The sequence below is a fragment of the Cynocephalus volans genome, chromosome 3, assembly GCF_027409185.1.
Source record: "Cynocephalus volans isolate mCynVol1 chromosome 3, mCynVol1.pri, whole genome shotgun sequence".
Lineage (NCBI taxonomy): Eukaryota > Metazoa > Chordata > Mammalia > Dermoptera > Cynocephalidae > Cynocephalus > Cynocephalus volans.
In genome coordinates, this window is record NC_084462.1 from 89,217,163 (window position 1) to 89,242,646 (window position 25,484).

Consider the following 25,484-nt stretch of genomic DNA (forward strand, 5'->3'; position numbering starts at 1 on the left):
GGTGTTTCAGCGGTTTCCTCCTCCATTCCTAAAAGAACCTGCCTTGCCTTTTCCCAGCTCCAGTTTTAGCTTCCTGTGTGCTGAGCATCTTGCAGTTGTCATCATGTCTTCAGATGCGTTTGATAGGTACAGGAAGTTACACCAGATGGAAGACGGGACTAACGATCAATAAAAAGAGAACTATGTTTCTAAGAAAAATGCATCACGGCTTCCCACAGGAGTTGTGTGCCATATGTCCTAATATCCGTGGAACAATGGATCTAATTTTTAGCTCTTCTGCTTGGCTCTCTTGGCCATTTCAACAAGAAAGAAAATAGATTTTAACCGGCTGCTCCCCAGCTTACTGATGATCTGTAGTAAAAATTGCCTTACTGTTTAACCCATTCATCAGATATCACAAAATAAAATCTCTTCCTCCTCTCCCTCCAGCTTTATTTCTCCCGGCTACTAGTTTAGTATATTTATGGTGCATGAGTCATCACGCTGCCCGCTGATTGGAGAAAAACCAAACACCCCTGAGACCATCGGTCAATTACAGCTATTCTCAGCTTCATTCACAGATTTATTAGCTTGCACACACACACACACACACACACACAGAAATTCATTCGGCAAAGTTCATTCATAAAAATTTCAACACTCTGGGTATCATCCCGCATATCTCAGCCTTCTGCTGCGAATGGGCTGCTAAGAAAAGCTCCAAGAGGAGTCCAGGAGGGAGGGCAGCTCTGAGCAAGGGTGGGCAGGCTGGGAGGGGATCTGGGGAACACGGAGGGTCCTCAAGTCAGAGAAACAATGTGGAGCAGCGCCATCGCTAGTACTGCAGCTGTGGCCCAGAATGGGCTTCCAGACAAGATCGTCCAAGAGAGGGCAGCCATCAGAATCAGCGAACCCAGGCAGGACCTTGGGCTCACATATACTCCCCCTCCCCCTTTTAATGGACAATCAGTGGAACAAATAAAGGGTTAATAGTCCAGTCATTGCCCCGCCCCGTGGGAGCCGAAGGGAGCAGGTTTGAAAGTTCCTGCGTGCAGACTGGGAGGCCGGGGGCTGGGGGGCGCTAAATATTACTCCTGGGCTCCTGCAGGCTAGGGATGCGGCGGGACCGGCTGGCCGGTGCTCGGCCCGTTTCCGTGCCCGAGAGTTGGCCGCGAGCGGTCCCCGCCGCGAGCCTGGGTCCAGGCGTTCAGGCGTTCCCAGCGAGGAATCCGAGACGAGAACACCGGGTGCCGCTGCCTGGGCCGGGGAGGGACTGAGATCAGAGCAGGGGAGGCGTTTCCCCGCTGGGCTGTCATCCTTAAGGGGCCGGGAGCCCAGGCGGGCGAAAGCAGAGTTGGAGAGGTGGCTGCCGCGAGTTGCTCGGGGCGTTGTGGCACTCGATGTCCGTACGGTTGATCTACAAGACGACGGGGCGATTTATGCAACCGTACCCTGTTTCGGCACTGCCAAGGCTATGCGAGAACGCGCTCAGGACAGCCTGGCAGGACTCGTGCTGTATGTAGGACTCTTCGGGCACCCCGGGATGCTGCACAGGGCCAAGTACAGCCGCTTTCGGAACGAGTCCATCACGTCCTTGGACGAAGGCAGTCCGGGAGGCTCGGTCGGGAACAAGAGCTCGCCGCAGCCTCCCTACCCCGCCCTGGCACCTCACCTGTCGGCTGAAGATGCCACCTTGCCGTCCCAGGAGAGCCCCACCCCACTGTGCACCTTGATCCCCCGCATGGCGAGCATGAAGCTGGCCAACCCAGCCACTTTGCTGAGTCTGAAAAACTTTTGCTTGGGTACCAAAGAGGTGCCCCGGCTGAAGCTCCAGGAAAGCCAAGACCCGGCTCCCAGCAGTCCGGCTTCCCCCGAACCCAGTCTGAGTAGGGCTGGGTCTGCACCTCCACTGCAGCCAGACCCGGTTGGGAACCGGGCAAACGCCTCAACTCCAGATGCCTGCCCATTTCCCGGCCCTGGGGAGCCAAACCCCAGGAGCAGGCAGGACAAGCACTTTCTGCAGCACCTGTTGGGAATGGGCATGAACTACTGTGTGAAGGTAAGTGCATTTTCCTCTCTGCACCCCTAAGAACTCTTGGGGAAAGGGGTATCTTCTCTGCTTTCTGCAAGGGACCACACAATTCCTAACTGGGTTCTAGGTATGGACAAGACATTATGCAACTGGACCAAAGGGGAGGGAATCTGGGTTTACAAATTTCCCTACATACATCTGACTTGTACTGGAGTCAGATAACCTTTGGTTCAAGGGCATAAACTATTGATAACTTGTAGGTAGTTGCCAGATGTAGGGGCAACTTCTGATAGAGGCGGCCTTCTTGTCCCCACTGGACCTAGCGTTCTGGTCAAGAAGAGTCAAGGATTTCAAATCTGATTAGTGAATGAGACCTGGTAGGTTATGTTGGCCATTATATTTTGGATAAATATAATAGAGATTTCTGTGCTAGAGGAACACATGGTGTGTAAGGGGCTTGAATTTTTTTTTTTTTTTTTTTTTTAGTTTAATTCAGCATTTAACAAATACTTCTTGACACGTGGCTGAGTACCTCACTGTGTGCCAGGAACTAGTCTTAGCTCTTCAGTGTACATTGATTGCCTTTATTGCCTGTGCTGCAGCAAGTAGGCCTTGTCCATGGGCTACTTGCAAAATCAAGGTCCTTACTGGCCTTGCATCTGTCTTTGTCCGATCAAGATCTGAGTAAATGAAGATTTGACCTCTGCCTTTTTGGAGCTCAAATTTCAACTGGGCTTGTGAAATAATAATAGAACAATACTCAACAATAGATATTTAGTGTGAGAATACTGAGAGAATTCAGAAAAAAGGCAAGGTTGTTGTGGTCTGGGATTCATTCACGTGGGAAACCTTTAGAGAAGGTGCATTTGGAAGAGATGCCAGATCTGGATTTGTGGAAAGAAGGAGATTCCTGGCAAGGCAAGAATAGGAGCAAAGTCACTGTGGTGGCCACAGGGGACCATCACCAGGCTGGGCTGAACTGAGGAGGAAGGGGAATGCTGGGGAGTGGCCGGCACATAGTGCTCAAACAGCATGAGTTGAATAAAGACAAATACTGATCATGGGTGGCTTGGGGAGGGGGGAGCAGCCCACTGAAGCTCTTTAATGCCACACGAGGAGTTTGCAAACACTCTGATTGGTAAATAAGAAACCTCCTAGGTTTGCAGGCAAACCATGACTTGATGATAGTAGTTTTAAAAAAGATCAGTCTGTTGATTTATTTAACATGAATTGAAGCAGGGAAAAATTAGAGACCGAGAGGCCAGAGAGAAAGATACTCTGGAAGTTTAGACATGAGGGGATGAGAATACAGATTAAAGTGGAAAGGAGAGAAAGGAGAGAACTCAAGAGATTCTGTGAGAGAAGCCTCAACAACCTGGAGTGATTGATCAGACAATTTCAGATCATAATACAAATAATAGGATAGTGAACAGTTATTGAGCAGTGGGTAGACTGGTGAGTTTTTATTGTTATTTATGGAGGTTATGGATGATTACTGATGAAGTACTGTGAGGAGTAAAACATAACTTGTGAATTTAAGTCTTGGAATAACATTGGTGATTGCCAATGATAGAAATAGAGTGAGTTAGGAAAGCAGACCCATGCTGAGTTTGCTTTTGACATATAGCCCGATAACTGCATCACAAACAGACAGCTAGAGTCTCGTGGAAGGCCAAATAATGAACGCTGGAAGGGTTACAGAGAGAGCAGGCTTGGGCAGCCTTGGCAAATGGATGACTGAAACCTTTAAAAAGATAAATGTATGGGACATTCAGCTCTTGCCTTCCGCCACAGTGATGTGGCTAATAATGGAAATACTTTCATGTATCCACTCAGAGTTCATGGGCATATTCTCATTTGTCGAGCTAAAGTGTGTGCCAGGCCTTCACGGGAAAACGAGTGACTCTCCAAACCTATGCTCTCTGCATCTGCCTTCCCATCACCTACACATCTTCTGCCCTCTGCCCTGCCTTCTCTCTCTCTTGGTCCTCCTGCCACCACTACCCCTATACCCCCACACACCTATACAATTTTAAATGTGACAAGAGTTGCTGTGTGATCTCCATTTTTCCTGGGAAAATGCCTCTGCTGGCATTTTAGATTTTTAATGAGGACACCATCTGTCTCTTCATGGCAATGATAACTGACCCCAGGAAAAGTGCTGACCCCATGACCCATATGAACCACACAACATTGCCAAAAGCTGACATGCAACTCCAGTTAACTATCTCACTTAGAAGTCAAAACACATGAAAGAGCTTACTTTATTGATTTTTATAGAATCTTAACTTTGAAAGATGGAAGGGACTCAAAAGTGATCAAATTTATTGCCTCTATGGGGAAACCAAATCCCAGAGAAGTGATTTCTGAAGACCACACAGGTGAGTCAAAAGCAGAGTTAGATCTAGAACTCAGGTCTCCTGTGTACCATTCTTAGCTATCTTCGCCATGGGTTTTCATCCTGGTTGACATTCTGTTTCTCAGAATTCTTTTGAGATGTGAACCAATTTTAAAAATGAAATGCCAACCTATTAATCTACAGTGAAAAATATCATACCAAGTGAATCAAAATTGTGATCCCTGCATTCTCATCTGTAGGAAAAACACATAGGAAGATTTAAATCAAAGCTTGCTTGGCGATGATGAATTCAGAACAGAGAAATGAGAGATGTTTTTCATATCTAGTGGACATGGGGCAAATTTTGGGGGCAAAAGGCAGCCCCATATTCTACCTCCTTATCCATTTCGTGTGACTGCTCCCCTCCCTGCTCAAACATATTTTGCTAATTCATTCATTCATCTATTCAACAAATACCTATTGTGAACCAATTTGTGGCAGGAACTGTTCTAGGCACTGGGCATTAGTGAGTAAAACAGACCAGGTCTGAGCCCTCGTGAAACTTATATTCTTGTGAGTGAAGATAGGCCCTAACTGAATAGACAAGTAAGTATAATACTGTATTTCACATGGTAATAAGTGCTACAGAGAGCAATAAAGCAGAATAAGTGGAAAAGACAGTAGCTTGGGTGGGGATTGAAGGTATTTCTTTTGGGTAAAAACAGCTTTGTTACAGCTTCTCTTTATTTTGTTTTCTTGCATCTTTTCTCTTTGCAATAGGGACTGTATGTATTTTCCATTTACTCTAAGTTACAGTTGACTTTGGGTTAGATATCCTTTTTCAAAAGGAGTCTTCTTTAGGTCTTATGAAGTAGACTCAATTATATAGTTGAAAGCACTGTGTGAGTACCTATCTTTGAATAACTTTCATTTAAGCTCAGACTTTGAACCCCCTGAAGGTCTCTCTAGGAAGGTGGCCTAGCAAACCATTCTTTGAGAGATACCAAACCAGAAATGGGACAGCCAGACCCCAGTCTTGGCAAAGTAGTGAGGTGGGTGAAGTCCCTTACATAGTGTTCAATGGCAACTTTCATGCCCACTATAACACTAACTCTTATTTCTTATGAGGTCTTCCCAAGTCACTTCATCCATCAACAAACATTCACTTAAAGTTCTCTCAGATGCCCAGCATAGCCTGTGGTGAGTGTGGAAAATATACAGGACTAGTGCTCTCATCTCTAAAACAAGAGAATTGGCCTGTATGTCCTTGAAAGCCCAGCATTTCATGACTCTGGGCTCCTTTCCCCACAGGTGCTTAAAATGTTAGTTTCCTTTCCCATTCCCCACCCCCCAAATGGTTTGAAGACTAAATAGAGCAGAGGCAAAGAAACTAACCCTGACAGAACTTCGACAGGTAACCCCAGTGGCCCTCCCAACAGTCCTCTGAGGAAGGCTGCATTCTCCAGGTGAGGACACTGAGACCCCAGGAGTTTGTGCTCTGCTGGGCCCTTCACACCTAGTGAGGAGCAGACTGAGGATTCTTATCCAGCTTGTCTCACTCCAGTGCTCCTCTGCTTCCCACCCTTCCACCTACCGCTGAGCAAGACAGGCAGCGGTGGAAGTTTGTGAATGGAGTAGTGTAGATGAAGGACACACTATGTAGGATAGCTTCATTGTACGAGCAGTCCATAACACTCGCCTGGTTGCATTCTTCTGCATGATTTCAGTCTCCTTGCTTCAGCCCAGCCCAACCCAGCCCTTTCCCCAGACTGTATTCATTTCCTAGGACTCCTGTAACATGTACCACAAACTGGGTGGCTTAACAACAACAGAAATTGATCCTCACAGTTCTTGAGGCTAGAAGTTTGAAATCAAGGTATCCGCAGAGCTGTGTTCTTTCTGAAGGCTCTAGAGGAGGAATTCTCTCTTGCCTCCTCTAGCTTCTCCTGGTTGCCCACAATTCTTGGTGTTTCTTGGCTTGTAATGTCTTACTCCAACCTTTGCCTCTGTCTTCACATAGCATTCTCCTTGGGCGACCCTGGCCCAATGTTTTTCTTCTTATAAGAACATCAGTCATTGGATTAGGATCCACTCTAATCCAGAATGACCTCATCTTAGCTAGATTACATCTGCAAAGACCCTATTTCCAAATAAGGTCACATTCACAGGTTCAGGGGGTTAAGACTTCAACATATCCTTTTGGGGGCTGTAGTTCAATAACAGTCCCCAAGGACATTTTTTGCAATGTGTTTGCTCACATAGGCATTCTTGGGTATTGGGCTCATCAGCTTTGTGTGCAAATATGAATTTGTGTTGAGGGATTTTTTTTACTTCCTTTGTAAATGTCACAGCATGCTTTTACCATCCATCTTCTCCTGTCTAATGCTGTATTTTGTTACTGAGTCAATAAATTATTGTCAGTCATTTCTTGTCTAGACTAGATGTCGTCCACAGTACCACTGCGTTATGTCTACCTCAAGTAGGAGACCCGGTTTAAGTAATGGCTCTGGCACTAACCAGCTGTGTGACCTTGGGTGAGTCACTTTACCTCTCTGGGCCTCATTTTCTCATATTTAAAATAAAAAGTTTGAACAAAATGCTGTCTAAGATCCTCAGATTCCAGGTCTCCTTTCCGACCTGTCTGAAATCTCATACTATTAAGATCTCTTTTGGTTAGAGTTTCCTGGAGGAAATAATTTTTAGCATCTTCATGTTAACAGACAGGAGAAAGAATGTCCTTCAGAGACAAGTTAACTTCTACCTCAGCACCCTCTTACTAACACTGAACTGGCTTTGCCATTAAGGCAGAAATGGGTGAAGGTGGGAAGTTTTAGAGGGGCCCTGCATAGGGAAGTCAGGTTGGGTAACAGCACCCAAGTGTAGGATTACAGGGAGGGGTGCAGGGAGGGGAGGTCCAGGGGGCAGGCCAGGGTTGGAAGAAGTGAGTGATGGTTGCTAGGATTCTGGGGACAGGGCATTGCTCACGTGGTCTAGCCAGCCAGGCCAGGCTGGGGCTTGGTGTCCAACACGAGGATTGCAGGAGTTAACCTTTCTCTATTCTCTCCAGACAAAAGTGCTACCAGAAAAAGGCCCTGCCACACACATTAGACAGTCGGGTACCTCTAACCTTGAAAGAGGGAGATTTAAAACTCCAGGAAACCCCTGGAGAGACAGTCCCACAGTTTATAAACAATAAAGCCAGACCTGGCAGTGTGGTTCAGGTACTCACAGCTAAGGGAGATGGCTTTCTGCCTCTGCTAATTCCCTTCTTTTCTGTTACTGGCAGTTAAAAGGGAGGTAGCACAGGTGTGAGAAAATAATTCCAGCTAAAATTGACAACCTGGGGGTAGTTTTGGAAGTAGATTCTGCTAGATTCAACAAGAGCAAGTCCTTCATTTTACACTTGAGGAAACTGAGGCTCAGAGACGTGCAGTGACTTGCCCCAAACCACACGTGTAGTTAGCGGTGGAGCCCAGACAAGAACTCCCAGTGCTGTGTACAGCACTCTGTTTTCCACCTCATCTTGCTGCTTCTTCCCTTGCTCCCTGCACTAAATGTTTCCCTATACCAAATGTCTCTACTTGATTGAAATGCTGTGTGTGCTTTTTAAAAGACCATAGTGAACACATTTTTTCTAATAGGAAAGGTGTCTTAAAATAGCAGTGAAAAGGAAAAAGAGAGCATGGAAGAGTGGTAAAGAGCCCAAAGAGCATTGGCTTTGCCAATTTCACCCTTTGTTTAAGGAGGTCCCTGAGGATGGCAGTGTGTCCACGTTGGACCAGGATTTGTACAACATGCGTGGACTGGCCCCATTTCATTAACTTTCCAATACTCTTTGGGGTCATTTCCCCACATGGCTTCCTCTCACTTCTGTTTTCATAGTACTATAAAGTCAGTATCATGTTGTCACACGGATGGGACTGAACCAACCCTGGTTCCCAATGTGACAGTTTCATCACCAGGAGAGTGATCTAAATGGTGCATACAGCTCGTGAGTCAGGTCTGCTCTACCCCTCCTGCCAGCTTCCCTCCTTACGTCACCTGTCTGCTCCTGAGCGTGGCTAGGAGCACACCCACCCGTGGCTGGGAAGGTGAAGACAGTCCTAACCCCTTTGTCTTTCATTTTCCAATTTAGAATACCTGGGACAGAAGCTGAGAATGTCTTCTTGGGCAAACATACTATGGCTTCTTTCTTTAATGCAAACGGACAAAGAGTACTAGGGGGCTGGGGGACGCAAGAGAGGGATCCTGCATTCTCAACATGAGTCTTTTACAACAATGTTGCAGAAGTTTTTAAGGGTCGCAAAACTCCAGGACTAGTACAGGCTGTTCCTATTTTGTAAAATGTTGTGGTCAAAAGTTAGTTTGTACATCAGTTCTTTGGGACAATGAAGTTTCCCAAAGAAATAATGCTAGAACTTGATAAGCTTTCTCCTATGGTTAGGGAGAAGATGGAATGAGAAAATATTTGCAACTACTGTACAGAGCCTGCCTGTCTCATAGCAGGTCCCGGGTGGAGGCAGGAGAATGAACTTTCAAAGGTTTAGGGATGCATTTGAGCAAAAAAATGCGTAATAGATTAAAATTGATTTTGCGTTTCATCATGTCCCTTTGGTATACTTTCTCCTGGCCAGCAGAGCCACCCTGGGAACTTTCCTCCTTAAGCCTCTCCTTAAGGTGCTCATCAGGGAAGTCCAGTCTTCTCTAAAGTTGCCTGATATTCATCCACTAGTCGCTCTCCCAATCCCTCAGTGAAGCAGAGTGAAAAACATTTGCGTTTTGGAAAGATGTATATTCACCTCACTGGCTTTTCACTGTAATATTTCCTAAAGTTTGCCAATGATGACCTGCATCAGTTAAAAATGCTTGTTAAAAATGTAGCTTCTCAGCCCCCATCCTGGACTTACTAGAACAGACTATCTGAGGCTGGGGCCCAGACACCTGCGTTTTTGACAAGCTCACTATGTGATTCTGGTGCACAGAAGATTTTAGAACCTCCTCTGAGTCTAGTTCGTGTAGTACTTCTCAACCAGGGACGATTTTGCCACTCGGGACATTGACGATGCCTGGAGACATTTTCGATTGTCATGACTGGGAGGTGAAGTGGGTGCTACTGGTCTATAGTAGCTAGAGGCCAGGGATGTGGGTGGCTAAACATCCACAGTGCACAGGACAGCTCCCACCACAAAGAACGACGAGGCCCAACACGTCAATGGTGCTGAGGCTGAGAAACCCTGCATCGGTGGGATGACGAGCATAAGACTGGGATTAGGAGGTGATATCGACAGAAGAATATACACCTGATCAGTCATTCCTGTAGTATAACCTAAACTACTTCTAATTTTCTCAAGTTTTCTTCTTTCTCGTCTTTTAAGTTCATATGTTCTCTAACAATTATAGTTCACCCCCCACCCCCGCACCCAAACACTATTCCTATGCTTCCACATCAGAATCTCAAGCAGTGGGGGTGGGAGTGGGGCAAAGGAGCCACGTGTTGCTGTGAGTCACTTGTAGGTCAAGTATGTCCACACGAGCAGCAAATTCTGCCTTCACATGGTGCCCTCTGGGCTACACGGTGTTTACAGGCTGGCTTGGTATCCTAATCAGGGTGTTCTACTGTTACTGGTACCTTCATTTCCACGGGAAAATGCATTAAGAGTTTTGACAAATACTTACAAGCAAGTTTTAAGAACAGAAACTGTCTTGGGGTTGTAAATTTCCTCTAGTTAGAGGAAAAGTCACACCAGAAAGCAAGGGACTTGAGGAAAAAGCCTGTGTGCTATAAAGACAATCCCAGAAATTAGATTTTTTTTTCTTCAATGTCATCAGAGAATAATTTATTATGAATCATTTATGGGGAAATGATGAAATGCATAATTCAAAAAAAATTTTTTTTAACCTAGTGCCAGTTCTAGGTTCTTGAAAGGAATTGCCCCTCCTCCTCCTCTCTCAGCCCTGTTCCTTTAACCCTGGACTCAGAACTCATCTGATACTTTAGACTACAAAGTTCTGTTTCATGGTGAGTTAAGCTATCCAAGGTCACATGGCTCATCAGCTGCAGAGCAAAGACTAAAATTCAGTTTTCCTGACCCCCAGGCCAGTGCTCTTTTTACTACATTATATGAGAAAGACACAGTTCTTACATGAGGAGGTTACAGTAGGAAAGGACAGCAAAGGTGTCCATGTAAATTACTGTATATAAGGCAGATTGTAATAAATGACACCAAAGTGACACAGTCAAGCATTATGGGAGTTCAGGGGAGAAAGGGGGCATCTTCCATATAAGGTGATTAGAGAAGGCTTCGTGAAGGGAGAGTCCTCATACCTGAGTCTTAGAAATGGGTAAAGTTACCCTAGGCAGGAATGGAGGCAGAGCATGCCAGGCAAGGAGGAGGAGAGGCAGGAGGGCGTGGAGGTGGGAGAGTGACATCGTAGATGAGGAATAGTGAGTAACTTGACTTGGTTGGACAGTGCAGGAGGTACGTAGGAGAACAGAGGGAAAATAAGATGGACTGGTGCTATGATGAAGTTGTAGTGTACCTGAAAAGTTGGATTTCCAACAGCAAGCCATTGAATATTCTCTTAAATAGGGGGATGAAAAAGCTCAGGAAGCTTACATGGCTGCAGGGTTCAGAGGATCCAGGGGGAGGGAGACTGCAGAAAGAGAGACCAGGGAGAAGCAGTGTGGGACCAAAGGCAGTGGCAGGACCCAAGTGCAAGAATCCACCAGCTTCTCACCTCCCTAGAAATGGGGAGCCCGAGTGACTTGGACGGGCGAGGAAGTGAGGGAGCCGGAAGGGCTTGCAGGGTGGGGATGAGTTCCATTTTGCCTGTGCTGCAGTCAGGGCGAGCTCAAAGCATCCAGGTGGAAATCTCCAGCAGAAAACAGAATAGTGGAGACCGAGGAGAAATGATCTTTTGTTGCTGTTGTTATCGAGGCCCGAGGAAAGGACAAGGTTGCCAAGGGAGGGTGTAGGGCGGGATTTAGGACTTAGGTATTCTATGGAAGGGGAGAAAGAAAAGGCATTAAGTGACGGAATGAGCAGTGCGAGGAGCAGGATGAGAAGGGACCCAGGGAGAGGGAGGAGTGAGTTTCTAGGAGAAAGAGGTGGGTCAAAACCCACGGAAGATTCAAGGAAGATGAGAACTGAGAAAGAGCCACGGGGATTGGCCTTGTGTCTTCCTCTCTCCTCTCCTCTAGGAGAGTAAGTTCAACCATCGCTAACCCAAGCACCGAGGATACACCGCGCCTCCCTGTCCCCTCTCGCCCACTCAGTGCATGGCGCCTCCTGGCTGTCCAAGTCACAAATCCGGGAGTCATTCTAGACCCCGCTGTCTTACCCCATGAGCCTTCCGTTATCAAGTCCTGTCAATTCCATCGTTATGTCATGTCTTACACACGCCCACTTTCCTCCATCACCACTGGAGTTTCTAAGACCGGGACGATACTATGCAGTGTTTGCAAACTTATTTGATCAGCTTCTCATGTGAAACACACATTGGGAAACTGTTGTTGTAGCTTTCATGTGAAACTAGGAAATGAAAAAAATGATATATGCCAATAGAAAATAGGTACATCAGTGTAGTGAACTCTGACGGGCAGAGATGACTTCTAGCTGGGCCATCAGGGAAGGCATTCCAGGGAGAAGGCCTTTGAGATGGTCCCTAAATATTGAATAGAAGTTTAACTATAGGGAATATATATATATATATATATATTTATATTTATATGTAACATATAAACATATAAATAAATATATATACACACATATATATACATATATATGTGTATATATATATAAAGGATGTTCCATATGGAGGGGGACATAGATAAGGAAATATGAATCGTATATGAGGGAGAACACCGATTTTAGTTTGGTTAGAGTAGAGGCTGCTTGGAAAGACTGGTGGATCATAATGCTGAAATTTGAGCCAGATTATGGTAGGTGTTAAATATAGATTAAATATCAGGCTAAGGAACTTAGATATTTGAGCAGAGGCATGAAGTTTCATTGTGTTAGAGAAAACAGTGACTGAAAGTGGGGATGCACTTTAAGAGGTGATTCCAGCGATTGTTAAGGTGAGAAGTGTCTGCATTAGGGTCTTGATAGAGGGAATGACATAAAGGAATACTGATAGCCATATTATGGAAGGATAACTGGATGAAGAGGGCAAAAGGAGGGGTAGAGTTTAACCCAACCTGCCCGACATTTTGAGGTAGATAGCCTAGGGTGGGGCAGGGGGAGATGGCAGTGAAAGGCGATCACAGGAGGAGAAGCTGCATTGAGAGGGAATGGAAAAGGTTCAGTTTCCAACATGTTGAGCTCAAGGTGGCAGCAGGCCAGGCAGAGCTGGGGAGAGCAGCAGGCCTGGTGAGCACTGTGGGCCAAGCCAAGCGACCGAGCATCCTTATCTGACAGTTGTCCCATTAAGGCAGAGAGATGTCAGATGATTTCAAGGGTGCCAAAGAATGGAGTATTTCTTAATATTATGTAGTAGAAGGCCTCTTTGATACTATACAGACTTGTCATTGCAGAAGAATAAAAATGTACATATATACTTTTGACACTTAGCAGAACATGTAAATGTGCTTTTGTATTGTAGGATCAAGGTCTTTCCTCTGAATTTTGTAGATACAATGATTCATGTTCCCTTTCATTGTTCTTTCATAAATTCTACACATAGATCCTCATCTACATTCCTCCTTTCAATTTCTTTAAAGTGGGATGAGCTCTTAGAGACATCTTTGAAGCAGAGTGCAGAAACAGTTTTGTTTGTTTAATGTGTCTTTTACCGTGGTTTTATCCACCCTTAATTTAACACCATTTTAAAAAAGCAACTTGCCATCATAAAGTCTTTCCACAACTTTTGACTTAATTTTCATAGAATGACTCCCTTTTTAAAGCCCACATTCATATATCATCAACATATTTCATATGTACTTAAATTATGTGGCTCAACGGCAGTTACGACTGCTGTATACAGGTGAGGCATGCACACAGCAGGGTTCTTGGGAAGGCCACAATTCAAATCTTTGCTGCAGAAGGTGTGGACACACCGGTAGCCTGCTGGCTGCAGCAAGTTGGTCAAGTGGAGACCAGTTGGCAAAATTTCGTGGTAGTATCATGCGTTGACAGGTTAGCGACGTGATTTGTTGATACGGCTCACAATGCATTTCTTATCTTTGTCATCATGTATACTTGCTTTGCTGCATAGTTGTAATCAATGAACACATTTTGCATTGAACTTTTTTTTTCTACTAAACTTGACAACACCTTGCATTTGAAGAGCAGACAGCACTTAATGAATAGTGTTGTATTTACTCTTGAAAAGGTTTCTGTACAGGGAAAATGATGTATAGGGAGTTTCCCAAGGCAACGTAGAAAACAGAAAGCACAGCTAGGGATACAGCAGATATCCTGGCTGCCCATGCAGAATTCTATCCAAGACCCTGTGTGTAGGAGACGAAACTGAATCAGCAACTAGAGAAGGATCTCTGGGGATGAAGGTTGAACTTTAAAAACTCACCTTCGGCCTTTCCCTTTATAAAGAAAGCCAAAAGTGTATGAGGTTTGTGTGTGTCACTGTTTGTTGTCAACGTTTTTACCAGCTGAAGTCCAAGTGAAGATGCCTTGGTTTTTATTTTTCTTGGTTTTTATGTTCAAGACCTGAGTCTTGTAGGATTTCCTTTGCATCTCCATAGGATTTTGTAAACGTTAAACAAATTAGAATGAAGTTTGTTATAAATGCAGATGTAATTTGTTCTCAGTAGCTTTAGTTTGTCATTTGGAAGAAATACATATCTTTCTCATGTGTGATGACATGTACATTTTGCACTCTAGCAAAGACCAACTTGGTTTTACCTATTTGCCAAAACCCAAAACACTTTACCCAACAAAATGAATATATATTAACTCTTGTTCACCCAATGCTCCTAGGGACTCAAAGGCCTCTAGGATCCTGGTGAATGAGATTGTTCTCTCACTTATATATTTTTTTAAATTGAAGAGTCAGGATTACAATAAGGATGGACAAGCAATGAGGACTAACTTTTTTGAGTTCTTTTTGATTAAGCTAATTTTTTTCATTATTGCATTTTCTGAAATATCAGAAGTAATACGTGCTCATTTTGGGAAAAATTCAAGCAATACAGAAGGTAAAAAGTGAAAGGCCTCTTCTGTCTCTCAACAGTTATCCTCACCTGCACAAGGCTGCTTTTCCAAGCCCAGCCCCCATGAGTGGGTGCTTCCAGTACAAGAGGATCTGGGTCCTCAGCCTAAGTTATGCTCTTCCCCTTATTTTGTAGCTGGAGATGCTGAGATCCCTTGAGACAGACCATTTCCCCAAGGAAAGCAAGAGAGCCTCAACTAAGATCAGCTACCTTGCAACAACCACTCCAGTGTGTGGGCACATGTCTGTAAATGAGCATGTGTGTGTTGTTTTAGCAAGCAAAACCTATGTTTTTGTCTGATGTATTCCTACTAGAGAACACGAGAATAAAACAAATTCTAGCATGCATTTTTTGGTTGGCAATTGGTTCATTCTAGTATACAGTTGACCTTATTTAGGGCTAGAAAGGATAATATCTTTTTAGGCTCTTGGTTTCTCTTTCACTATCCAACTCAGCTTTTAGAAGCCAAAACTAGTCAGATGTGATGACCTTTGAACACATGAGAGAAGGTGCAGACTGCGGAGGGAGGTCCCCATGCTATTTCTTCTGCTCACTGACATGGGTGGCTTTGCTGGAGAGCACTCCATAAGGCTTGCAGGGTGGAAGAGGGGCAGGAGGATCCTGACCAGAGGCTTATCTGTTTTTATGCTGGTCTTCTTTTGGTTTCTGAAATGATGACATGTACAGTACTTTAAAGATACTTATTCTGGCTACATGAAGAAATACTTAGAAAGAGTTTTTGATTTGAAAACAAAATATCTTAGAAGTATTGAACTTCTGAAATAAGTGCCTAAAATTGTTCAGAGGAGCTCTAACTGGACCCCGTCCCCACCAATTACCCCAGCATATACAGCATAGTTAGCTAATGGAGGCTAACCCACGCCTACCTACATCATGCTGGACTCTAAATATCTGTCTAAGTTGCTCCAAGTATCTCTTCTCAACCCCTTCAAATACAGAGGTGAGCTTTAAAAAACATGTTAACCCATCTGGAGTAGCTATAAGCTGTTCACTTTAAAAACAAAGAAACACTTATTCAACACCAAATCTTAAATTCTTTATTTTTTAATGACAAGTAGCAATTGGTTGCAAAGTTCTGTGAAAATAAAGGCTAAGAATGCAAGTACTGTATCATGCCTCGTCCTAATGATGGGAATGCTTTGGGGAGGGAATGTTCCTAATGTATTGCCCAGAGAGCAAGAAGGATGGTAAGTAAGGAGTGGGGGAAAGAGCCACACAGCAAAAATCGCAACATGAAACCAACAAAAGAGTCTTGCCTGGAATGTGCAATGAATTTCCAAATCTCCCTTCAGAAAGGATAAGAATCAGATTTCCTAACTAGGCTATCACTTATGAAAAGAAGGAGGGAGAGGAGGAGGAAAGCAAGGGGGAAGGAGAAAGAGGGGAGAGAGACAGAAGCAGGAGGATGAGGAAGGACGTGGGCTTTGCTGTGGGAGCCCCTGGGCCTGGCAAGGAGCGAGTATTGATCCGGGAGGCTGCCAGTAGGCGTAATGTGCATACTCATGAGTTCTGTATTGATTTATGATTTATTCCCTGCTGACGTCACAGAGGTCTGAGGTGGCTCACCTGCTAGTGACTTAATGCTTCCTACACACACTGAGCAGCTCTGAGAAAGTAAAAGAGCAGAAACTCTGTGAGTCATCACCCAACTGTTTAAGTGAATTAAGAGTGGGAGCTGTTTCTTCGAATTAGATGCCCACAGATGCTGTTAAAACTCACCCGTAGGAATCCTGACACAGTAAAGCTCATTTAGTTGACACTACCAGGCAATCAAAAATTTTTCAGGTAATTGAAGCTTCTCCCTTTAGAAGTCAATCTTCTAAAACTTATAATATTTTACATGGAAATTCTTCATAGATGGTTGATACTGATTGAAAATAAATTTTTTGAGAGGAAAATGCCAGATGTTTTTCTAAATCTATGGTTCATTTTTAATAACAGTTTTATTGAGATATAATTCACATGCCACTAAATCCACGCTTTAAGTGGTTTTCCAGTGGTTTTTAATATATTTGCAGAATTGTGTAACCAGCACTACTATTGAGTTTTAGAACATTTGCATGACTCCAAAAAGAAGCCCTTTCGCCATTAGCAGTCATTTCCTTTTCCTCCTGGCAGCTACTAATCTACTTTCTGTCTCTGTGGACTTGCCTTTTCTGGATATTCTATGTAAACGGAATCATTTAATATGTGGCCCTTTGTGTCTTGCTCCTTTCACTTGGCATGATGTTTTCAAGGTTCATCCATGTTGTAGCATGAATCAGTACTTCATTTCTTTTTATTGCTGAGTAATATTTCATTGCACGAGTAGACAACATATTTTTATCCATTCACCAGTTAATGGACGTTTAGGTTGTTTCCACTTTTTGACTATTATGAATAATGCTGCAATGAACATTCATGTACAAGTTTTTGTGTGAACATGTGTTTTCAACTTGCTAGGAATGGATACTGAGTGGAATTCAGCCTCCTTTTTTTTTTCTGGTGGAAATGGAGTCTTCATTCTGACAGTCTTGGTGCTGTGCCAGGACCATACGTAGCCTTGGGAGTGAATAAAACGCAGTGGGTTGGTTGCCCCTGAACTCTGGGTCCCTAAATTGCTGAGCTTTTTGAATTTATATATCTATATTAACAATTTTCCAGATTCTTTCTGTTCAGTCAGCCGTCATTTTTTTTTTTTTGCTTTCGACAGTGAGTTTGTCTCTAGATGAACCCAACATTTCAGTTTGGATTTCTGAACCCTGAAGAGGACAAACTGTTGTAACTTTATTTAAATCAAGAGTAAATGATCTCTGAATGAAGGGCTGGGGTGCTTTCCTAAAAGAAAAATAGAAGCATAAGCTTTAGTGTTGACTTAATGGTAGTTTTACATGTCTTTGGGTATTTACTTTTGTAGTCTCAGCTGTACTTCAGACATTTGAAGTTGTCAGGTATAAGGCTTCCAGTGAATGTGTTATTGTATAAAGTCTCTACTTTCAGATGATAAAGATTAAAATGTTACTTTTGCAGGCATATGGGAAAATCTATTTAAGAACTGCTGACCACTCTAGTAAGAAACCTTTTCACAGAGCTCTCCTTTGGTAGGAAGGGAGCCACAGAGGAGCTCTGACTCCTCAGCTGCCATCTGCAAGGCGCAGGTTAAAAAGTCTTCCTTGTCACTTTAAATTAGGTCATTACAAAAGCTCAAATAATGGGAGTTTAAACAAGACAGGTTCACTTTTTCACTCATAGGTAGCCAGGCCAGGGCTCCATGTTGGTCCTTCAGTCATCAATAACCAGGCTCCTTCCATCTTTCTGTTTGGCCATCCTTAACACACGGCTTCTATCCTTGAGCTCACTCAACATGACAACATGGCTGATGTAGCACCCACCTTGTCCGCTTTCCAGGCAGCAGGAAGAAGAAATGGCAAGGACAAAACGATGCAGCTCCTAAGCTGTTAGCTCCCTTTTAAATAGTTTTCCTTGAAGCCCAACCCAGTGACATCCTCTTACATCTCATTGGTCTCCTGGCTTTAAGAGAAGCTGGGAAATTGTAGCTTTTAAGCTGGGTCCCTTGGGGATTCTTTTAGTAAGGAAGAAAGGGAGAGGTAAAAGGGGTAAAAGATGTAGGTAAGAAACCCAGAGTCCCTTTCCTGGATTCCTAGAGGCTCAGATTGAAGATGGACAAGTTAGAAGTGGGACACCACACAGTGCCACACACAGAGCACACAGAGCTCTGCAGAGCTTTACAAGGACCCATCCCTGGACTCCTTCAAAGTTTGTAGGTTTAGATTGTTGAAGAGGATGAAAAGACATTTTTCCAAACAGGACATACAGATGGCCAGCAGGTATAAAAAAAGGTGCTCGACATCACTAATCATCAGGGAAATGCAAATCAATGAGATACCACTTCATACCTGTTAGGAGGCTTTTATAAAAAAGACAAGAGATAACCAGTGTTGGTAAGGATGTGGAGAAAAGGGAACCCTGGTATGCTGCTGGTAAAAATGTAAATTGGCACAACCATTATGGAAAACAGTATGGAGGGTCCTCAGAAAATTAAAAATAGAACTATCACATGACCCAGCACTCTCTCTGCTAAGTATATATCCAAAGAAAATGAAATCAGCCCCTTACAGACATATCTGCAACCTCCATGTTCATTGCAGCACTATTCACAATAGCCAAGACATGGAAGCAACCCAATTGTCTAACACCAGATGAATAGGTAAAGAAATTGTGGTATATACACACAATGGAATACTATTCAGCCTTAAAAAAGGAGATACAAGAGAACTTCAAAAAGTTCATGGAAAATGGAATTAAAAGAATACAAATTTCCCATGAACTTTTTGAAGACTCCTCGTACTGCCATTTGTAACAACATGGATGAACTTGGAGGACATTATGTTAAGTGAGATAAGCCAGGCACAGAAAGACAAATACTGCATGATCTCACTTATATATGGGACCTAAAAAAAATGTTGAATACGTGGAAGCAGAGAGTAGAACAGTGGTTACCAGGAGAGGGGAGGGAGGAGATGAGGAGGTGTAGGTCAAGGGGTATGCACTTGCAGTTAGGTAACATGGCTTGGTCTAGAGATCTAACATGCAGCATGAGGACTATAGGTAATAATATTGTATTGTATACTGAAAATTTGCTAAGGGAGTAGATTTTGGATGCTCTTACCACACACGCAAAAAAGATTATTGAAAACAATAATTTTTTGTAATGATTTGCTTTATGTCTTTAGTGGCCTCTTTTCTGCCTGCCCTTTAAATGCTGAGTGGCATCAGATAAGCCACTTAATTTTTTATCTATGAAGAATAGAAGAGTTGGAATGGATAATCTTTAAGGTCCCTTCAAGCTCTAGTATTCTTTTAATCATATTATCAGGAGTTATAATTTACTGATTTCAGCTACAGAAGACTCTTGTGTCTCATGTAAAGGAAGCATAATGAGAGACAATTAACATTTGGGTTGAAATTTTGCAAAGGCATATTGTTGGCTGCTGCTTCTTCAGAGAAATTGTAAAAGCTAAAAACTAGTAAGGCATCATTCAACAGTTTATCACCATGTGGGAGACTGACTAATGTGAGTCATGGAACACTGACGATTCATGTAGGACTTTAGTGCTGTGACTTGGAGGGAGGGGGTGTGAGTGAGATTCTTTGGCCCCCATGGCCTCCACTGGCATGGTAAAGTCCTAGAGGGCTGAGAAAGTTGAAACTACCATCATACTGATGTTCCTGCTAGGTACACCATGTTTGACTAAACATGGCAACTTATGACAAGTGTTTTGCCTTTTCCAGTTGGCTTCTTCTGGTGACATTTAATTAAATGGTAACCGTAGTCATTTATAGTAATTTAGTTATATATACTGCTACCCAAGATTTCAGATTATTTGCTGAGAGCAGGATTTAATATGATAAGCAGGGGCAGAAGCAAAAGTTTAAGGGTATTTGAGTCTCTAAAGGGGGATGGGTGCAGACACTGGGGGGAAGGAAATGGAAGAGAATGTTTGCTGGAGCTGCTAATGTTTGTCTGTCTTGTGGTAGTACGTGCAGATGCTCTCACTTATGCATGTACAGAGCTCCTCCAATACGTGTTTGATTCAGTCGAAAACTCTAGGTGGTGGATACTCAAGGCTAAGTCAGGTTTGTGTGATTTGGGGTGTAGGGTATAATTATTTAATTTTTTGAGGAGCTCAGAATTGAAAAATAAGATCATAAAAACCCAAAGATGTTTCATTTTAAGTGGATTATGGATTGGCAGGAGAGACTATGTATATACCGTCACTATTAAGTTAGATTATGTAGTGGATTGAATTATGTCTCTCCAAAACTCATTGATGCTTGAACTGTGTCCCCCAAGTTTTATGTATTAGAAACTTAGCCCCCAGTGACTGTTAAGAGGGTGGGAAATCCTATTATGGAGGCTTGAAGAGGTGATTAGATTGTAGGACTGTGCAGTAGTGAAAGGATTAAAAATGGTGGTCATGGGCATGGTTCTGAGGAATTTAAAAGAAAAGGAGAGTCTGTCTCTCTCTCTCTTGCTCTCTCTGCTTCCACCATCTTGCAATGTGAGACCCGTGGGTCACTGTCATCACCACCAGATGGACTTTGAACTTCTCAGCCTCAGAAACTGACTTTATGGAAAGTGGGACTTAAGAGTTGTGAACCAGAATGTTCAGTGGAAGAAATTTCCAAGTAGCAAAGCATTAGGGAAGCTGCATGGCTACTTGCAACAGACACAGACTAATACAGATTACATTCGCAATTTAATTAGATTAGGATACAAAATATAATTGGTAGGTCATTCACTAAGCCATTCTGCAATGGCATTGCCTTGGCTACAGCAGTAACCATATCAAGGCCATAGCCAAGAAGTTGGTGCACACTTTGGGCCATTGAGACAGCAGACAGGGCCTATGCCATTTCCTTGAGCCCATACCTAGAGCACCCTTGTTAGCATCTGTGTCTGGGCCCATCCCTCTGCTGCCCTGCAGTAGGTTGCACAGGGCTGCTGCCCCTTGGCATCTCCGCCTGGGAGCCTCAGAGTACCAGATGGGCTCCCAATGGCAGGTCTGGTAATTGCATTAGCTTTTCTGTGCAGCGATGGTGCTGGCTTTTTGCCTAACCTTTCAGAGTAAAGGACATCCAGCAAGACTCTCCTGGGAAACAGATTAACTTCTGTGAGTCACTGCTTTTCCATCTCATTTATGATTCATGACCTGGGCTATATTTTTAGCTTTTATTTATTTGGGTCTGAGAAGTGGGCTGGGCGGAAGTGTAGTTCGGAAACTCATGGAAGAATGAGAAGAGGTTGACATCACACTTAGGCTTGGGTGGCCTGAAATTTGGTTATAATCATCAGACATTCGGCACACATTTGTTGAGACCTGCTTATGTGCCACATACTGAGCTAGCCTCTAAGGAGGCAGGGACAAACGAGACCCAGCTGCTGCCCTCCAGGAGCTCATGGAATTGTGTGGACCGACAGTTAACTGGATAATAAATGTAATGTAGCCCCTGCTCATACTCCCACTCATATCTGTGGACTTTACTCATATTTGGTGTTTTTGGAGCACCCCTTATTCTTGCCCTGACCTCTTGCACATGCTGTGCCCATTACTTGGAAATCCCTTCCCTCCTTGCTGGCCCTTCACGACTCACGCCAGCAGCCTCGCCCTGACAAGTCTTCCTTGATTCCCTGAGGCTGGGCTGGAGCTGCTCCTCCACACTCATAGCCCTTTGCATTCCAGTGTTTAACACACTCCTATAAAGAGTGCTCTTGATTGAGGTCCCTTCACTGTAGTCAAGGCTTATTGATCAGTTCCCCAAACTATGGCAGATGGAACTGATGATCAGGAAGAAGAACGTTGTCATTCCAGGATAGTAACTGCCGTTTGCGAGTGCCTTCTATGTGCCAGTCACTGTGCTCAGCACCACACACATCACCTCACTGGATCCTCACTAGAACCCTGTGAAACAGAGAAATTATTGTCCCTATTTTACAGATAAGGAAACCGAGGCTTTGGGAATTAAAGTCACTTGCCCAAGGTTTCACAGCTAGTACATGTGAAGCTGAGACCAAACTCAGCCCTGTCTGACTTTCAGAGCCCAGCTCCTAGACTCTATGCCATATTCCTTCTCGCCTTTCCCAGTCATTGTATCAGTCAGGAAGGACAGGTCATTCTGTGCGAACAAGTAACTCAGATCTCAGCAGCTTAGACAGAAAGGTTTATTTCCTGCTCATGCCACATTGGCGGGGGGCTCTGCCCTGTGTCCTACTCACTCAGCAGCCTGGACTGAGGGTGGCTGTATTTCTGTGCTTCCCCATTTGTAAGGGAGAGGAAATATGAAAAATCACTCCCATGGTGATAGCATTGGCCGAATCAGGAGCTGCACCCAACTTCAAAGGGGCAGGAGAGTGCAATCCTACTATGTGCTGGGAAGGTGAAAAGTTGGAAATATTTGTGGAATGGCACTAGTGACTCCCCCATATACAAAAGAAAGGAGTGGAGGAAGTAGAAAAATGAAAATAAAAGAGAAGTTTAAAGTGTCCAGAGGAATGGGGGCATTCCAGGAGATGAGAAAAAGTTTGCCTTTGTAACCACAGGTCTCTGGTTAAATGTCTCCTGGGATCAATTGTTCTGTTGTTCTTCCTGTAAATAGTACTGCTAAGACTTCTCTTCTGAATGTATTAATGCTTTGACACAACTTTGGATTTCACTGGGTCAATCAGGAAAGAGAGAGAGTCATCAACTGCTGTTACAGAAGCAACTTAATCTGAGTAGGGCCAGCTTTTGCAAGCCAGTATTTCGATTCTTATTTTCATTATGAGGAACCCGTCCCACCAGGTTAGAAACCTTCTCCAAGAACAACAGAGAAAAACATTCCTCGTCTCCTAGGATTAGGCCTACACAGTGATAAAAAATCTTTAAAAAGTATTTTTAGGAGGTTTGGACATAGTGACACTTACTCCTCCCCACAAAGAACTTGGGTTAAAGCTGTTGGTTGCAACTTTTGAATCTTAATACCAACATTAAAATTGAGTATAAGAAACAAGGCCGCAAGGAGTTTCTGCAAAGAACACATTGAGAATATTTCCGTCAAGGAGAATTTACCTTTGTATGATGCAATTCCTGTTTTCTGAGAACACAAAGGGTGATTGACGTGATGTGGGACTGAGCACAGTAGTTACTGTCTGAGGTGGTGGATGTAGCAGTCTTTCTTCAAGTCACTAGAAGTTATCATAGAATGTAAAAGCACTTGCTGCCTACGGAGGATGCCTGGCCTTACCACTCTTCTTTCTCTTCATGATATATATATCACTATATGTGTGTGTACACACACACGCAAACACACACACACACACACACAGTGAGGATTTTGATGGGTGGGTGGAGGAGAGACACAATGCAATATCTCAATCCACACGTTTTCAGTTTCTGGAATTCATTTTTATCTTAAATATATCTCCCTGGACTATACCCATTGCAGCACATGGGACACTGCAGAGGAGGGTAAGCATCATGGGGAAACTTCTACCTGACTCAGGTAACCTGAAAGAATTGCTGTCAGCAGATGCCTCATGGATAGGATGAAACACGCTTGGGTCTGTTAAGTCAGTGCCCAACACCACTGTGTACTCTCTCTCTCTTCATTTTTTTTTTTTCTTCCCGCATATATATATATGTGCAGGGCTTGAAGTCTACCCTAGGTGGTAAACTTCTCAAGGTCAGGGAGGTGACATGGAATAGAGCAACATTAAACATCAAAATAGAGCAACTCTAAACTTTAGGTTCTTCTCCACTAACCAGCCCTCTGGTCCCTGAGCAGAGCACTGAGTCTCTGAGAATCAGTTCTTCTATCTGTGAAAGGGGATCATCCATCTATTCAGACCCTGTCACAGTTCCTTGTGAGGATCAAATGAGATAATACTCATGAGACTAGACTGTTTGTGCAAAAGCACATGGTCACATAGAATGACTGGCTGTGCCCAGCAACAGAAGGAGCCATTTGTGCTCTCAACACGTCGATGCAAACTTATTCCTAGGAGAGGTCACAGCCCTTCAAATGCTATCAGTGTGGTTTTGGCCACAGGGATGACCTCAAGCTGAGTGACTACGTCTGTGCTCAGATCTGTAGGCAGAGACGAAACCTCTCTCAGTGCAGAATAATCCCCATGTGTAAGGGATTTTCAATGGGAGTAGGACTGCTGGAATGAGACAGCGCATAGCTGCCTCATGGGGTGCAGATGGTTGTCATACTTTCCTTGCCCGCAGATGACCAGCACTTTCTTTTCAGATGAATTGGAAGGTTTTTTGGACAATTGTAGGCATCTCATCTCCCAGTTTATTAGGGTGTCACCAAAGTGCCAACTAGACCAAGATCTTTGCTGAGTCTCTGGTCCCCTGACACTCAAGACACTTTTGCAGGATCTTGGGTTGCCCACTGTTCAAAGGAAACTTCTTCTAAATCGACTTAAAACTTCCCTCATTTAATTCTAAAATTCCCCAGGAGATTGTATGTAAGAAGTCATTACCTCTGCTTACTTTGGGAGGGCTGGGAATGGAATCTTAGGGCATGGAGGTAATGGGGACTCTCTTCATCTGCTGGGGGTGAAGGAATCTACTGAGTGGGGAAAGGGTATGGAAGGAGAGGGTTTGGGCCAAGAGTGACAGGCTTTGCTCACTTCACAGCCCTGCCTTTTGGCTGGGGAAGGAACCCTGGAGAAGGAGATTATCCTTTTGGAAGAACAAGCAGAATATGCAACTTGCTTTTAGAAGGTTCCTTTTTTGTAAGTCCTTTTTGAGGACTCAGAGCTTTGAAATTCCCTGCTTGCCAAGGCCCCAATTGTGAATGAATGAACAAATCCAGATTTTCAGGCCTTCTGAACCTGGAGCAGAAGGAGGAGCTTTCAGCAGGGTAGATGTTTTGGATTCTTAAAAATAGGTTCAATTCAACCAACCAAAATCAATTTTGAGGGGCGACTGTATGCCAGGCAGTATTCTAGGTGCTGGGGATAGAGCAGTCCCTGTTCTCTGCTACCAATCTTCTGGTGGGGAAGATGGATGGCATACAAACAACTACATAATATTTTCAGCTATAAGTGCTCTGCAGAAAGACAAATATAAGAGGACAGAGAATGGTGGAGAAAGGGAGGGTGTCGGCAGCTCTGTGCTCTTGGATGGGAGTTTCAAAGGTGCTATGAGATGACTCCCAAGAACAAGTTTGCTGAGAACACTTGTGCCTCTTCCTCAGAAGTGTGTTCCAAGCGGCTCATCTATGTCTGTCTCGCTGAGCTCCCTCTAGACTTGCTCCCCATTCCAGGGGAGGGGTGCCCCACCCCTGTTGCCCACCTGCCCAGGTTTTCATTTGATTGAGGTTGCACTGAAAGGGGAAGAGTACTCCATACCTTTCTTGCACGACCCACATTCCAACTCAAACCTGGCACA

At 43.9% G+C, this 25,484-nt stretch overlaps 1 protein-coding gene across 1 annotated transcript in view; it reads left to right on the top strand.

Moving 5' to 3' along the window:
• Positions 1-1,453: 1,453 nt before the first annotated feature.
• The window catches only part of SHC4 (SHC adaptor protein 4), a 137,897-nt gene continuing 113,866 nt past the window's right edge, over positions 1,454-25,484 (top strand). The window contains exon 1 of the mRNA XM_063091762.1: positions 1,454-2,038. Coding sequence (XP_062947832.1) covers positions 1,454-2,038 — 585 coding nt within the window. The remainder of the gene's footprint in view (positions 2,039-25,484) is intronic.